We start from the raw sequence: 15,507 nt of genomic DNA, 5'->3' as shown, positions 1-15,507 counted from the left end.
TCTAAAAGTCTAAGCAGGGAACGGGACTTGCAAATGAACTGATTTGGTTTATTTTTTTCCCCCATATAACAATGTTTAATTCAGCGTTTGTACTGTAACGAGCAGAACTTAAGAGTTAAGATGCATATGTTGAGAAAACCCTTGCCGGTGGAGGACAGACCAGCTGAGTGAGCAGCAGCAGCAGCAGCAGCAGCAGCAGCAGCAGCAGCAGCAGCAGCAGCAGCAGCAGCAGGAGGAGGAGGGGCATACAGACAGCCTGGCTAGTGGAGGAGCTGCTCCACTCCAACTTGAACGGAGTGAACCTGCGACGCAAGCCGCCGCCGCTGCTGCTGAGCCCCCGGCAGCGACCAAGCCATTTGTCTGTCTGGGAGTTTAGCGAGCTAAGCTAACTAGCTGACTAAGTCGTTATCACAGGAACAACGAACTGTGCCGTTTGCAATTCTGGGCGCCAGAATTAAACCACAGTACTGTAACTAGTTGTTTTAGTTTCAATATAAAATGTCTATATTACCGTTCACTCCTCCAATCGTGAAGAGGCTCCTTGGCTGGAAGAAGGGAGAGCAGAACGGGCAAGAGGAGAAATGGTGCGAAAAGGCTGTAAAAAGTCTTGTGAAGAAGTTGAAAAAGACTGGACAGTTGGACGAGTTGGAAAAAGCCATCACAACACAGAATGTCAACACGAAATGCATAACCATACCCAGGTAACCACACAGACAGCGCAAACTAGCTTCCTCGTAGTTAGCTAACCTAGCAAGCTAGTACTGCTCATGACAGCTAACATTAGCCGATTAGCTGGCTAGTTAGCCTGAGCAGTCTCCTTTGATAGCGTATCAACGTTAACTGAAACAGATTAGTTACCAAAGTAATTAATGCGCAGATAAAAAGTCTGATTGTTGCAGTGGGTTTTGATTGCATTGTTAGTTAGCCACCGCTGTAAAAACAATCATAGGTAGTAGCTAGAGCTAACATTAGCTGTTAAATGCAAACTTAACCCGCTTTTTCTGCTAGACCTTTTTATTTTGTTTTGTAAACACTTAACACTTAATTGGCATTTTGTCAGTCTGAAATACCGATACATGACAAACTGTTAACGTCTGTGGTTGAGTTGGTGCTATGAATGTCAGCTAACGTTGCTGCACAAAGAAGTGCAACCCCACACATTTAAGTCTGTTATGTCATACTCCAGCGTTAGTTTGCAGGAGCGGCAGAACCGGTGGATCAGCGGTAACCTTCCCAGGTACAATTAAAATGTCACGATTGTGAAGGAATGTGAGGGACAGTTGTGTTTCTCAAATGTGTAAGCAAGTTTCACCTGCTGACACGGTAGCCTGTGGTACATCTAGTGCTACATAAACAAGTGTGTCCACAGTTCACACGTGTGATGATCGGGAGAAGGGGTGGTTTGGCGAGGTAGACTTCTGACTCACGGAGGATGTTTAGACTGGAGTGTGTGCACTGTGGGAAAGCTGGCATAAGTGCTCGTTGGGGGATTCCCCTTATGGGATACCGAAAACCAGTATAGTTTGATATATGAGGTAGATTTTTGGGGTGTGATGGAAGACGCGTGCATTCATACAGTTGTATTGTCAGTGGTATGGGTGAGTCAGCAAGTGTTATTGTAATGTAGCTATGTTAATGTTATAGTATATGCAGTTCAACTAGTTTACTCATTGGACACTGTTTTCATTCAGTAGTAACACTGTAAATGAGACACTGTTAGCCTTGAATCCTTATTTCCACCTGTTGTCCTGGCCTAATTTTCAAATGTTATGTACTTTGAAATAAAGTGAAAATTGTTTACCATAAGCTTCAACGTTAACTCAGCCAGGGGGGCATAAAGAGACATAACAACACAGAGTATACTGTAAATACATTACATCATTTCTACTGAAATGATGTACTGAACTAATTTTGGTGTTGGCACAGTATAGATTTCTTTGTCTCTTGTCCCATTATTCCTACATAAAGTAAATAAGGCACGTTGACATCCTGGCCCTACTGGTAATAGGCAGAGTATAAGGGGCGTGAATACACCCTTCAGTAACTTCTTTAATTGTTAATCATCCTTAAAAAATTTTTCTTTGAATATTTCATCAGGCAGCTTGTAGGATTAATTGCTAATGAAACTGGGCGTCCTCTATAATGGTGTATATAGAAGTCAGAACATGGGTGGTAACTTGCATTGAAAACCCTTTCTCAGTTCTTCGGAATGTGCTCGAGGCTCTAGGGAGGGTGTGGGCCACTGTTTGGATTGCGGTTCACTCTCGGTGGGTTCAGGGACTGTAAGTTTACAGAACAACAGCTGTCTTGCTATCTGCTGGGTATACAGTGATTCTGTGATACTGGTATATAGCAGGCCTACTTTGTGCTGTACTGTACTGTGTTTATAAATGTGGGGGTACTGAGCAGTACACACTCATGTGTTTGTGTAGAATCATCAAAAGTGCTTGTTATGTTAAGTGTTACTTATGGAGTAAAACTCTTTGACAGAGGGTGGTTTCTCTCTCATTGAGGATATTATTAGGATAAGAGGTGTTGGGATGCTTGTGAGTTTTTGGCTGGCAGCTGTACAGTTGTTATTTCGTCTGTCAGATGAGAGGGTTTACTCCGTCCAGCTGTGTGTCAGAGTGGCCTCCATGTCAGACGAGTGACAAATCAGGGAGAAGAGTCACAGCCCAAACCCATCTCCAGAGAGCCATGAGAATGACCTCAGCTGACCCAACAAATCCACCCTCTGTGCAGGAGAAGGGGCTCGAAAATGAGTCTGCAGCCATCTTCTTTACAGTGGGTACTGATGTAGTAAAAGCTTGAACTGATTAGTTTGTTGAGCATGTAAAGGTGGTGGGCTGTGTCCGTCTCTGATTTAACTTTTTACCTGAGACATGCATTTTTTTTTAAGACTGGTAAAGACTGTCAAAGCATGTTGTTCATTTTAAACACACTAGTTAAAAATTCAGAGGTTATCTGCTGCTTGATGTGGCTGGCATGTTGCATGGAATTACAGAAAATGCTTCTGTGCTTTTAATAAAATGTTTCTTTCTGTAAGTGATCATTTCAGCAAACATACACCTACCATAATAGTTAAGATAGACACATTATTTGGTTCAGTGCAGCAATCTATTGCTTATGTTAGATAGATAACACAGCAATGACAGGAACACTGTCCTTCTGTTCATAAAAAGTTCTATTTAAAAACAAAAAAATGTCATTTCTATGTAAGGTGATCACTATGTCTTTAATTACCTCAAAGAATATAGTATAAATAAGGCAAATCCTAATGGTGCCTGAAGTTGTCTGGTTTTTTGTCAGCTGTTTGATCTTGTCATCAACGACTCAAACTATTCAATGGAAATTAGAATATTTTGGTTTAAAATAATGATATTAATAAGATGTTTTGTTGGTCACCTTAAAACTAGTGCAAAGCTAGCTTTAACTTGTTTTCCTTGGACCCAAGTCCTCTCTGACATACTTCACGGGAGGTCAAGCCATGGTACACAATGAGAACCATATGTTTCTTGTCAGACAGATTAACAATGAGCTGAACTGTTGTTGAGCTCAACTGGAAAAAAGTTGTAACCACACTGGACTCTATGTGAGGAGAGAGATCAAGGATCAGTTTCCATACTTCCCCTCCTTTTTTAGTCATTTGCGTTTCATGGCAATATAGATGGTCCCACTCTTCACGGGTACATAAATACTGTTGATATCAGGTTTCAGTACTTTCTGCACATAGGCCAAAAACTGTGTTTTTATACAGTCAATGCAGTTGTAGCTACTTCGTAGTAGGACATCATCATCAGTCTTTGCATTTGAAAACCACTAATATCAGTTTCTGTAGACTTTGTGCCCAGGCTCAGGCTTTTTTGTATTATCAAATGATTACTTGGCATTAAGTGTTTGATTTTAAGGATGGTTCAGACAGCTGATGTGGTTATGTCAAAAAAGCAAACATCATGTAAACAGTGTTGGAAAAATGTATTATGAACTGGTCTATTGTTTGAAAAATGCTCTGGTGCTCTGCCCTCTGTTAATGTTGATCTATCCAGAACTAGGTAACATATTAATGTTTTATCTTATAATTTTAGTAATAGTCAGAGCATAGAGCAAAAACAACACAGAGTGATTACATTTAATGTGCATGTAGCATGACAGTCTCTTTGATGGTATATTTCAGGTCTTTAGATGGGCGTCTCCAGGTCTCCCACAGAAAAGGTCTTCCTCACGTGATCTACTGTCGCTTGTGGCGCTGGCCAGACCTGCAGTCCCACCATGAGTTGAGAGCGGTCGACCACTGTGAATTTGCTTTCCACACCAAGAAGGATGAAGTCTGCGTCAACCCCTACCACTACCAGAGGGTGGAGACGCCAAGTGAGTACAGTTAATTGCTACATGATCCAAATGACTGTATTTAAAATAATGCTTTTGCCATAAAGTATACAGAATTCAACATGTCCTTAATGAATGTATATGCGTGTCTCTAGTTTTGCCTCCTGTCCTAGTACCACGACATACAGATATCCCTGCAGTGTTCCCACCATTGGATGACTACAGTCCATCCATTCCTGAGAACACCAACTTCCCTGCTGGCATTGAGCCCCAGAGTAACTATATTCCTGGTGAGAAAATCAGTGCCTCTCATTCTGAAGGCAGAACTTACAACTCTGTGAGCTTGTATTCTCATCATTGATTGTTTAGTGTATGCTTAATTTGGAGAGGGCTGTCCAAAATGGTTATATCCCTGAATTCATTGTTTACAATTAATACTAGATATTGTGGAAACGGTAAATGCTGGTTGTATTGTAATTCTTGTCTCTAAGCAGAAAAAGTCCAGCATTTTCAAGTCACAAAAAACATTTGATTTCAGTAACTGTAGAATATGTCTGACCTGAAAGGATGTGTGTAATATCTTCTCATGTGCTGTGTGTTTTACAGAAACTCCCCCACCAGGGTATCTGAGTGAGGATGGTGAGACAAATGATCACCAGCTTAACCACAGCATGGACACAGGTGAGACGCGTAAATATACACACATTTCAAGCACATATTGTTCTAATTATGCCTTATCGAGATCATGACCGAGTCCTGCATTGCTGCTCTATTTCAGGTTCACCCAGCCTGTCGCCCAATCCTGTGTCACCCGCAAACAGTAATCTTGGTAAGCAAAACCAAAGGGGTTAGCTTTACTTACAGAGCACAGGATTCATTATGTGCACCCATATGGTTAGTAGCCATGACTTAAAGTCCAATTGAGATCACATGTAGCCATCCTTATTGCAGTGCAAAATAATGTCAATGTGTCTTCATGCCTCCACGTTGGCGACAGCCAGGGCCAGAGGCAATATGTTTTCGGGTTGTCTGTCTGTCTGTCTGTCCCATTCTCGTAAACAAGATATCTCATTAATGCTGTGAGGGAATTTCCTAAAATTTGGCACAAACATTCACTTGTACTGAAGGATGAACTGATTAGATTTTGGTCAAGGTCATGGTGACAGTTTGTAACCTCACTCTGGTTGATATGTAGCTGTGTATGATCTAATTGGTTGGCTGGTAGGTTTATTGTGATTAGTTGGTCTGAAGCCTTATTCTCGTTGGTTGGTTGTTTGGTTGGTTGGTCGGTTTCTAGATGGCCTTATTCTGATTGTTTAATTTGTAGCCATGTTCTGATTGGTTGATTGTACCCATATTCTGAATGGTTGGTTGGTTCATGGCCATATTCTGATGCTTTGGTTGGTCTGTAGCCATATACTTGACTTTCCCCTAGGGGATAAATTAAGTAGCTCCATTCTGATTGGTTAGTTGGTTTGTAGCTCTATTCTTATTGGTGGGTTGGTTTTTAGCTTTAATCTGATACAACTTGCGAGAATTTCTCCAATTTTGGCAAAAACAATTCACATGGTTTCAAGAACGAACTGATTAGATTTCAGTGGTCAAAGGTCAACACAATGTCTTTGGAAATCCTCAAGTGAATCCCTTAAGATATGGCACAAAGGTTCACTTGGACTAGATTTTGGTGGTCACCAGCATCAGGTAATGTTGAGCGCTTCCTTGTAGCTCAGTTGCCTAAAGTACTTGGTGTATACCATGTATGCTGTAGATGTGACAATAAGAGCACACATGTAGGACCAGTTCTAGAGACCTGAGTCTGCAATACTGCAACAATTGACCCAACCCCCACTGTACCTGATGACTGTACCAGAGTGTACATGCCCTGTCCTGTCAAGATGATTCCTCTATAAAATGCCTCCACCAAAGAAATTATCCTGATTAGGTGGGATTTAATCTGCAGTAGGATTATATTCTTCTGATTTTGGTCATGGACAACTCATCATCTGTTTTTTCTTGTTGTTCAGTTTACTGAAGAAGTCAGTAAACCAAAAACTGCTTAATTCTTAATCAAGGTGCTGTTTGTACTGTATGAAGTCCACAGACTGTCAGATTAGAATATCTTTGTAGGGGTGAACATGTGTGTGAGAGACAGATGAGTAATATACAGGAGCAGTGAACTACGTCTGGGAGGCTTAGCCTCAGGGCAGTAACAGAGTAAGTATGGTATGAATAGGGTCTTTGTCTATGGTCTGTCCTTGTCTGTGGAAAGGCTAGCTACAGACAGCTCAAGGTAATGCAATAATAATAACATCCGGTTGCCAGGTTATTCTATCTATGTGGAAAGCCACCAGGAGGTCATTGTTAAAAAAAATAATAAATACGCACGTAATGTCTTGGCTATTCCCGGCTGGGGCCATGAGGGTCGTGGGAAAGAGGTATTTGAAGAGAAATCAAAGGGAACATGATCAGCACTGTGCATCTTCACAGTCCAATGGTTGTTTGACCCCAAAGCATTTTACCTGTTCTCATGAACTTCTTCATCCTTTTTTCAAGGCCCTAACTGAAGCCCTTTCCTCTCGCAGACTTACAGCCTGTGACGTACTGTGAATCTGCCTTCTGGTGCTCCATCTCCTACTATGAGCTGAACCAACGCGTAGGAGAGACCTTCCACGCCTCCCAGCCCTCCCTCACAGTAGATGGATTCACAGACCCTTCCAATTCTGAGCGTTTCTGTCTTGGCTTGCTGTCCAACGTCAACCGCAATTCAGCAGTAGAGCTCACACGCAGACACATAGGTACTCATTTTATTTTACAGGTACCACATACGCTCTGATCTAATTGCGTTTTATATTTGCACTTGACATAATCAGGAGGTTACTGTGCACTGAGCTACAATTGTTTCTCTTCCTTTCCAGGACGGGGCGTGAGGTTGTACTACATTGGGGGAGAGGTGTTTGCAGAGTGTCTCAGTGACAGTGCCATCTTTGTCCAGAGTCCCAACTGCAACCAGCGCTATGGCTGGCATCCTGCCACTGTCTGCAAAATCCCTCCAGGTTAGCATGAAAGCATATGAACAAACGGATGAAAGCATATGAACAAACACATGAAGCCAATGGAGACAAAGTGACCAGAGCATAACCGAGTTCTAATGACCTACTGACACTAACATCTACATGGTTCTCAGTGTCAGTAAGCCTAATCGTGAATCTTTTGTTTGTCAGGTTGCAACCTGAAGATCTTCAACAATCAGGAGTTTGCTGCCCTGCTTGCCCAGTCAGTCAATCAGGGCTTTGAGGCTGTCTACCAGCTCACAAGGATGTGTACAATTCGCATGAGCTTTGTCAAGGGTTGGGGAGCTGAGTACAGGTAAATACATTTTTTAAACAAATTAAGCTGCTTAAAACGGAATATTTATAATGATTATTCTATATTTATAATATCTAGTAATTGATAAATGCATTATATTTATTTTTGATTGATATTTACATGTTACTTACTAAAGGCTACTGTATAAGGCACTGGAAAGATCAACCAGGTCATTGTCATATCAGCATAGAATTGATGTAATTTCCATCTCCATCTCCAAAATTGATAACTCAGAATTTGACTAGCAGATACTAGACTTAAAAAGTAACATTTAACTGACCCAGCAAGTGACTACAGTCTCCTACTGTCACTTTGCTTTTCTTTGTCTGTCATAAGTACTACTTGGATAAACACAGATTGAATGTTTAGGGAGGCTGTAAGGTCTGACTAATGCCCAGTGTGTGGGAGGGGGGCAGGGGGTTTAAGGGTGTCTGAAATGGGCTTTCTGTGAACCTGCCCCTCTCTAAGGGTTCTTATGGGAGAAAATGTCATTATGAAGGCACAATAGCACATAAAGCCATTTACAGCCAGAACCAGACACACAGTGTACCTTTCTCTTCTCATGGCCACACCTTACCTGCTCGCTTTTTGTATAGAAACACACTCCATAGTTATGTCTGTTAGCTGGTCTTATTTCAGCTTCTACGGTGGAATAAAGCTCCTGCTTTAACAGGGCTGTCAACGTTTGAACACATTCCCAACTGAAATCAAATTGATTCCAGGTATAAATTCCTTGACAACAAAGGTTAAGTGCTGGCTAAATGCAAGCTGTACCCATTTCTAGCTAATTGTATTGTTAATTGTTTTGTTTGACTATTCGTCTACTTGTTTTGCTGTTATTGTATGATCTTGTGAGTTTTATTTGTGTTTTTGTTTTTGCACATCCCAATCAATACCTTCAGTATAGTATTTTGACTATTTCAATTACACTGTACATGTAAAGCCCAACTAGGCACAAGAGTTGAAAATTAGCAATAGCTATAAACTATAAATATGTTAAATTGCATCGTAAAATAAATTAATAAATAAATCAACAAAATAAACAAAACAAAACACATAGTCCATATGCTCCTGCATTTGTCTCAGACTGTTTGATGTTATCAGTAAACAAAGTTTTAAGGGCTCATCACCCCTTTTGTTTTCCTTGAGTCTGTTGCACTGCACATGTTCAGGACACAAAAGTTCCATCAAGCTGTGAACCCAAATTAAGAAGAAAAGGTATGATGGCTTGATTTTTATGGTCAGGATAATTAAATTCAGTTTGGGGATGAAAAAGAAAGATGAAGGGGTGCTTCACACAGACGGTAGCAGACTTATAAAGGAAAAAGAAGTTGATGGGTGAGGGTGCAACTGTGAGTCGGCAAGAGAAGTTTGAGTAACAGAAGAAGAATGCAGCAGGCATGCAGTGGTGTGGGGGATGTGGAGTGGGAGATGAACCCATTTCAAACACGCTTTGCAAAGGGGATTCCCACTGGACTACAAGTGGTGCGTGTTGTGTTTCTGGCACCAAACACCTTGGAGAAAAACATCCCTTGCAGAAACCCAATTGATCTCAGAAATGGCCAGTAGAGTTAGGCTCACTGTTGGTGTTAATTCAACTAAAAATACTCGTGTAGACTGTATCTCTGCATTGACTATAATGGAAGTTATTTTAACAATGAGATGTCTCACAGGGATTTTAATAGTGTAGTACTATTATGTATGATAAAAAACTCTCAGTAAAGACAAAGTATGTTTCCCCTCTCCTTCTCTGTACCCTGCAGACGTCAGACAGTGACCAGCACCCCCTGTTGGATAGAGCTGCATCTCAATGGCCCTTTGCAGTGGCTGGACAAGGTCCTCACACAGATGGGCTCTCCCAGCATCCACTGCTCCAGTGTGTCGTAGGAGCAGCCCTCCGTCCCATCCACACACTTGAACACAAACCACATAGGAAAACTCAAGCTTCTGTCAGTTATAAGGAAAGATACGCCATTCATCAAATCGTCAGTTCACTCTCCTCCCTCGCTGTCTCTTAACATTTCACCTCATATGCATAGCACTTTCCATAGTACCATTTAGTGTCCCCATGTGATGGTTATTTTAGGACTTGTACATTGATTTGTTTTCATGTGTTCAAAAGGAAACCACAGGGTATTTGCAGTAGGTTTCAAAAGAATAATCACCTTTTTCTTCATTATTCATTAAGACATCATGTCTGTTTTTTTAAGTTATTTTTGGGCATTTTTGCCTTTATTGTGATAGCGGTTGTGAGAGGGAGACACGAGGGTCGACGAGAGAATGGGGGGATGACATGCAACATAGGACCCAGGCCGGACTTGAACCCTGGGCTGCTGGGGTGAGGACTGGGGGCGCCCCAGACATTATATCTTTGTGTTGGAAGTTCTTTCGTTTTTTTGATGTTTGTTGTCCAAGTTGAAGTTATGGCACAGTTTCACCTTGGCCACCATCTACATGTTTCAAAACATTTTTGATTCTATGAATTAGCTAAAATTATGAATACGCTAACATCACTGGTGTGTCAGTGTCCCAGACCCACTCTTTGTAATCACTGAATTGGGAGGCTTATTTATCAATTGAACCATGAATTAACATGAAAAATATCATTATGAGTAGTGATTAAATAGAATATATTTAATTAATATTTTAAGTACAAGGTACTTTGCCCATATTGATTTATCTATATTAATGAAAGCATCAATTATCTGATTGATCATTTAATTGGTATTTTATCTATTTTAAACAAAATATAGACATTAGCACCATTGTTTCTTGAGAAGAACCCTTGTATGAAAACTATTTTGCTCAGTGAAAGAGACATTTTATAAGTTATTTTTGCATACTGTCTTGCATGGGAATATATTTTTATTATTGCCTCAATATGATTGTACATAAATATTTATAGCTTGTGATTTCTTGTAGTCATGCATTGCTTGAAACAGTGGACCTGACTGACCTCTGGCATGAGTAGATTCACAGAAAGACTTTGCTTTAATGACCCAAAACTTGGCCTGTGTAATGCAGGCTTTTCTAACCTGGGTCAGCTGGTTGTTAAGTGTAACACATGGGATTACTACACCAGCTATTACCGTTATTCCAAGTCATAGGACATACAGTATGGGTGATCATAGTGGACTGATTGAATTTATGCACCGTGTGAATTCAGTGTGAAGGGTACTCAGTAGCAGTGACTGTGGTTCATCCATCGATGACGATGTAGAGTGAAAACATAAATACAGGTCTTTTCACATATTACCAACTGTTAGCCAGTAGTACACTATGCTCCTTGTGGGTAAATGATGCACTTCATGTTTAATGTGTTGATCAGTGTAACGCTTTAGTTCTAGTGGTAATTTGCTTGTCCAAAAAATACTGTATATTACATGTACATTGCTACAATATAAGGCATGTGTAATATGCTCGCTGTCCTCGGTCATTGTCTATGAAGCCACAATGTTAATCCTGCACTTACGTATAGTACATAAGACTGAGTTACCATGTTATCTATTTAAAACGTTACATGGTGCTAAACTTAAATACTGTCTACTACAGTGCATTAGGTAGTTGGTAGATCTGTATCAGTACTTGTGTTCCTTGATATTCTTAGTTGGTGGATTTCTATTCTAAGTCTTATGTACATGTTTATTTCATGTAGCCCAATATTTGTTCTCAAATGACCATTGTTTTGTTATCTGTGAAAATTTAATAAATTGCAACTGGGAAAAATTATTTAATTTTGCTGTGCATATTATTCTTTATAACAATGAGTTTAGCTGTATATTCACAGATGTGACAGTTTTGTCTACACAGTAAATAAGCCACACTAAAGAGCAGAACAAATTAAAATCACAAGTCTTTATGTTGATTCAACAGAATGTGCATTACATTTCTTACAACTCTAAGGATAAGGCACATTATGTCACTTGAAAATATATGTGACAACTGTACCTAAAGGACAAATACACAAATCAAAGCCCACACAATTTAATTTCATGTTTTTCCACCTGCAACACCATCATGTGCTGAGGTTCACTGAGGGCTTTACGCATAGTGAAGGGACCCAGGGGAGAAGATTGAGGGTCAGGGCCACACAAGGGCTCTCTTCTCTCCCTATTAAGGATTTCCATCTGCTTCTCACTATACACCAGTATTGCAATCGTTTCATTTTAATAATCAAAAGTTTCTAAACACAACTATGCCTTCAGTGCCATCTGTAAGCATCTCCACATTCCAAGTGCAAGAAGCAGGTCAAAGGGCGCTGGATCTTGTGGGAGCCCCAGGAAAGGAGGAGGATCAGGAGAAAGGAGACGGAGTCACAGGTAGCTACTCTTAGCTTTCCTCACCCGATGATAACCCATCTATCTCATCAACATCGCCACCAATGGCCATCCAAAACGCTTTTGCTACCTGGAAATGACAATTAGTGTAATGTAAATAACCAGATTTTGTGTGAGCATGTTTACTTAAACAACAAATTGCGCCAATCAATGATTTGGACTGAAATTAAATAAAGGAAGTCTGTCATCACTCTAACAATGTGTTTATAAGGTTAACATTTCTAATATTTCTATGTCACATTATTAACATTACTAATGTTAATAATTTATGTGACTAACATAACATTAACTTAAGCATGGACTTACTAGTTTGATTATGGTGTGAGGTGACTCTAGTAATATTGCCTATCGTCTAGTCTAGATAATAAACACTAGTTTATTAACAATTTGTGATACAATGTTCAAAACAATTCCATGGTAATGTCCTACTCCACTGAGAATTTTGATACAATCACCATACTCAAGCATGCATCCATGATCACAAACTATGAAAGTGAACAGGTTCAAGTTTGGTGTCTTGCAGTGAATAGTTTCTTACCTTCTCTGCATGAACCTTTCTCTGCTCATGAGGTAATGAAGAAGCTTTGTCTGCAGATTTAAAATCAGAGACCAAATCATCATAAATGACCTCAGCTCTGCAAAGATTTGACCTCAATATGAACAATGAGAGCAAATTGCAAACAGACCAAAGATCCTATGAGTTTTGAAAAGGCAAAACACAGGCTGTGGCTATTTTTCTTTTGACAAAGTTGTTCATTTGTTTTTCCTCATTACCTTTCATCTCTTTTAATTTCGTAAAGAGGCGTTCAAAGTTATCCACATCTGCATCTCCAGCTGTCAGATTAGCAAGCTCCTGAATGTCCAAATCAGTCATTGCATCTGAGAAAATCAAAACAAATGAATGTTAATAATCTAAGTTTGGGAAGAAAATAATTTCTTATTTCAAAAACAGATTCCATCAGAAGCCGCTCACTTACCAACTACTGTGTCCTCTTGTGTGTCTGCATTGGTACTACTTTCTGTATGGTTGGCCTCCTCATTATCAAGTGTGCCCTCTACTGGCAAGTTGGAAGACTGCCACAAAAAAGGAGCTAGGGTTAGCATGCCTCAAAAACTGACAGATTTAAAATCCCATTTAAATGAAAATGGATTGATATATGTAATAAAGAAAGCAAGAACATACAGAAAGACAAGAACAAACGTAAATGAAATTACAGTTAAAGCAAATTAAAATGGTTACATGAAAAAAAAGCTACTGACTGGGGGATCTTGGCAGGTCCGTGGATTGTTGTGTCTGGAGGCCACCAAACTGCTCATCAGACCAAACCCCTGATTGTACCCTGTCAGACAGATATACAAACTGTCACATGACATACTTACAGAGATATATTAAATAGTGAGGGAATGCAATAGGTAATTGTATATGTGTTTTCATCTCACCATCCTTCATTTCCACACTGGACCACACGTTTGCGTTGAGAGCCTGGACAATTCTCTTTACTCCTGTGGATTCTGGAAAGTCATCTGATAAGGGAAACATGAGGGCACAAAAATGAGCAAAACAACCAACAATGGATATAAAAGTATGCAGTGTTGTAGTTTCCACTGCTTGTAAAACTCACCATCTTCATCTGGCAACTCCTGTGGATTGAGCTCCACCAGCTCAAAGGCATGAGCCAAACACCACTGCTGTGCTTCATGTCTGGTGACCCCTAGAATATGAATAAAATTTCAGATGTCATATAATATCCCTCAAAAGTTGTATTCTGGTGCTTTCTCCAAAACAGCAGTCACCACAGCGCTGGAGAACTAACCATTTTCACAGACTCTGTCACACACCAGAATGAGCACCTCTGGAGCAAGATCTTCCACCACTGATATCCAAGGATGTAGTTTTTCCAGACCATCCTTCTGCATACACCATGCACACAAGATAAACGGATATCAGTGGATATACTTCTGAGATTAAAATAAAAACAAAAACTTAATTCTTAAGTTACGTACCACTGTACTGTCAAAATAGGCGATGAAAGCCTGCATGGACTGGGCAATTTCTGACGACATTTGAAAAGTGCTTGGTACAACACATAGCCTGACATCTGCTGTATAATATTTGTTGTTGATTGTCCAGGGATACCAGGCTACCGTTTCTTCTTGCTTGGTGGGCTCGGGCAAAGTCTTCGTACTGAGGATCTCTAAGGCAAAACACATTTGTTTTAAAGCACACCAACAAATAAGACATTACGGTAGGCTACGTTGCTCAGCCTGCCAGCTGTGTCCTTCAAGAGACTTAGCATAGCCGTCTTTATATCTGCCCCACAAAAGTAAATGACTTAACTAGCTTGACAAGCTCAGACAAACGTATTATTAACCTGTATTAGCGACTTGTAGGCTACGAGTAAGTTAGCTTTGTTGAACATTAGCCTGTTTGCCAAATCATGCAAGTTAACCTTACGTTTTATCAGCTCTTCTTCTTTAAAACCACTGTCACAGCTAGTGATGAGCACACAGGGAATATTCATCTCTGCGGTTTCTTCTGTAGCTGACATTTTATAATATTTAGTGCAAAGCTCTCCAGCTGCTAGCTTAGCGCGACGTTAACCAACTCTGACAACCTTTCAACTCTGACTGAGCACACGGTCACTTCCGGTGCAACATTTCAAGATTTCAAGAAACAGGACTCACAGCTTTTTTTTTAAACACACACTTATATAAGTGCCTATTAGGGAATTGCTTAAACGAATATAATATGTATGCTTAATGACATTTATGTTAATGGCGATATTTACGTTGACATTAAATGTGCTTCTTGTGTTTATGTGACAATGGGATTTTAAGCCCGGACTTTTGTCTCTCAGGCAAAGCAGTATCTCCACCAAAAGCTCCACTAAATAAATAATGTATGTCTACGTTAATGAGTAAAATACGGTTAAAGTAGGGCGATGGTCGGAATTTTTATCTGCCAACTGTAGCGAAAGTTGGGGAAGTGGGGAGGGCTGCCTGACACGCGCTCTCGGGGGAGAACAACATAACTTGCCTGGCTTCTGGTTGTCATGATTACGAGTACTGTTTTCATTGATGTCTAGCTAGCTAACTGGTTTGGTAACAGTAAGTTGTTATTATGATATATTGGCACATGTTGAAGTAATATTATTAAACCCAATATGCAAAAATGTCCGACACGCGTAAAAACGAAGATAAGTTGGGAGAAGTTTTAGTTAAGGTAATGTTGTCTAACTTCAGCCAACAATTCTAACTTTCCGACATAATACTTGACGCTTGCTAATTATTCTGACTAGCTAATTTTTTTGTTTTTAGCTCAAGATGATATTCGCTAAATTATGACCACAGTGCTTAATTAATTAAAGACAATGGTTAAATTTTATATAAATTGTTAACATCTCTCTTTATTTTTAAGCCTCTAGACTCTAGAAATTTAGCCAAATTTAGCTAAATTTAGTTAAATTACCAATATACA

General features: G+C 39.9%; 3 protein-coding genes across 4 annotated transcripts in view; 2 read left to right on the top strand and 1 right to left on the bottom strand.

The window, feature by feature from the left end:
* The first annotated feature begins 266 nt into the window (after positions 1–266).
* smad3b (SMAD family member 3b) lies at positions 267–11,421 on the top strand. The gene is made up of 9 exons (XM_056387564.1): positions 267–701; positions 4,175–4,368; positions 4,482–4,616; positions 4,933–5,007; positions 5,105–5,155; positions 6,909–7,121; positions 7,242–7,379; positions 7,548–7,692; positions 9,456–11,421. Exons 1-9 carry the CDS (start codon positions 499–501, stop codon positions 9,577–9,579), a joined length of 1,278 nt encoding a protein of 425 aa, XP_056243539.1. The 5' UTR covers positions 267–498; the 3' UTR covers positions 9,580–11,421.
* Positions 11,422–11,528: 107 nt separating this feature from the next.
* aagab (alpha and gamma adaptin binding protein) lies at positions 11,529–14,656 on the bottom strand. The gene is made up of 10 exons (XM_056387565.1): positions 14,485–14,656; positions 14,034–14,224; positions 13,844–13,940; positions 13,652–13,741; positions 13,470–13,553; positions 13,290–13,369; positions 13,007–13,103; positions 12,804–12,908; positions 12,568–12,617; positions 11,529–12,099 (listed from the first exon to the last, which is right to left on the bottom strand). Exons 1-10 carry the CDS (start codon positions 14,576–14,578, stop codon positions 12,022–12,024), a joined length of 966 nt encoding a protein of 321 aa, XP_056243540.1. The 5' UTR covers positions 14,579–14,656; the 3' UTR covers positions 11,529–12,021.
* A 134-nt stretch (positions 14,657–14,790) lies between these two features.
* The window catches only part of iqch (IQ motif containing H), a 63,710-nt gene continuing 62,993 nt past the window's right edge, over positions 14,791–15,507 (top strand). For both annotated transcript variants that reach the window (XM_056387878.1, XM_056387877.1), the window contains exon 1: positions 14,791–15,252. In XM_056387878.1, coding sequence (XP_056243853.1) covers positions 15,202–15,252 — 51 coding nt within the window. In that variant the 5' untranslated portion in view covers positions 14,791–15,201. The remainder of the gene's footprint in view (positions 15,253–15,507) is intronic.

Source organism: Seriola aureovittata, chromosome 10 (genome assembly GCF_021018895.1).
Source record: "Seriola aureovittata isolate HTS-2021-v1 ecotype China chromosome 10, ASM2101889v1, whole genome shotgun sequence".
Lineage (NCBI taxonomy): Eukaryota > Metazoa > Chordata > Actinopteri > Carangiformes > Carangidae > Seriola > Seriola aureovittata.
The sequence above is the reverse complement of the archived record's forward strand: the minus strand, read 5'-3'. Positions and strand labels throughout refer to the sequence as shown.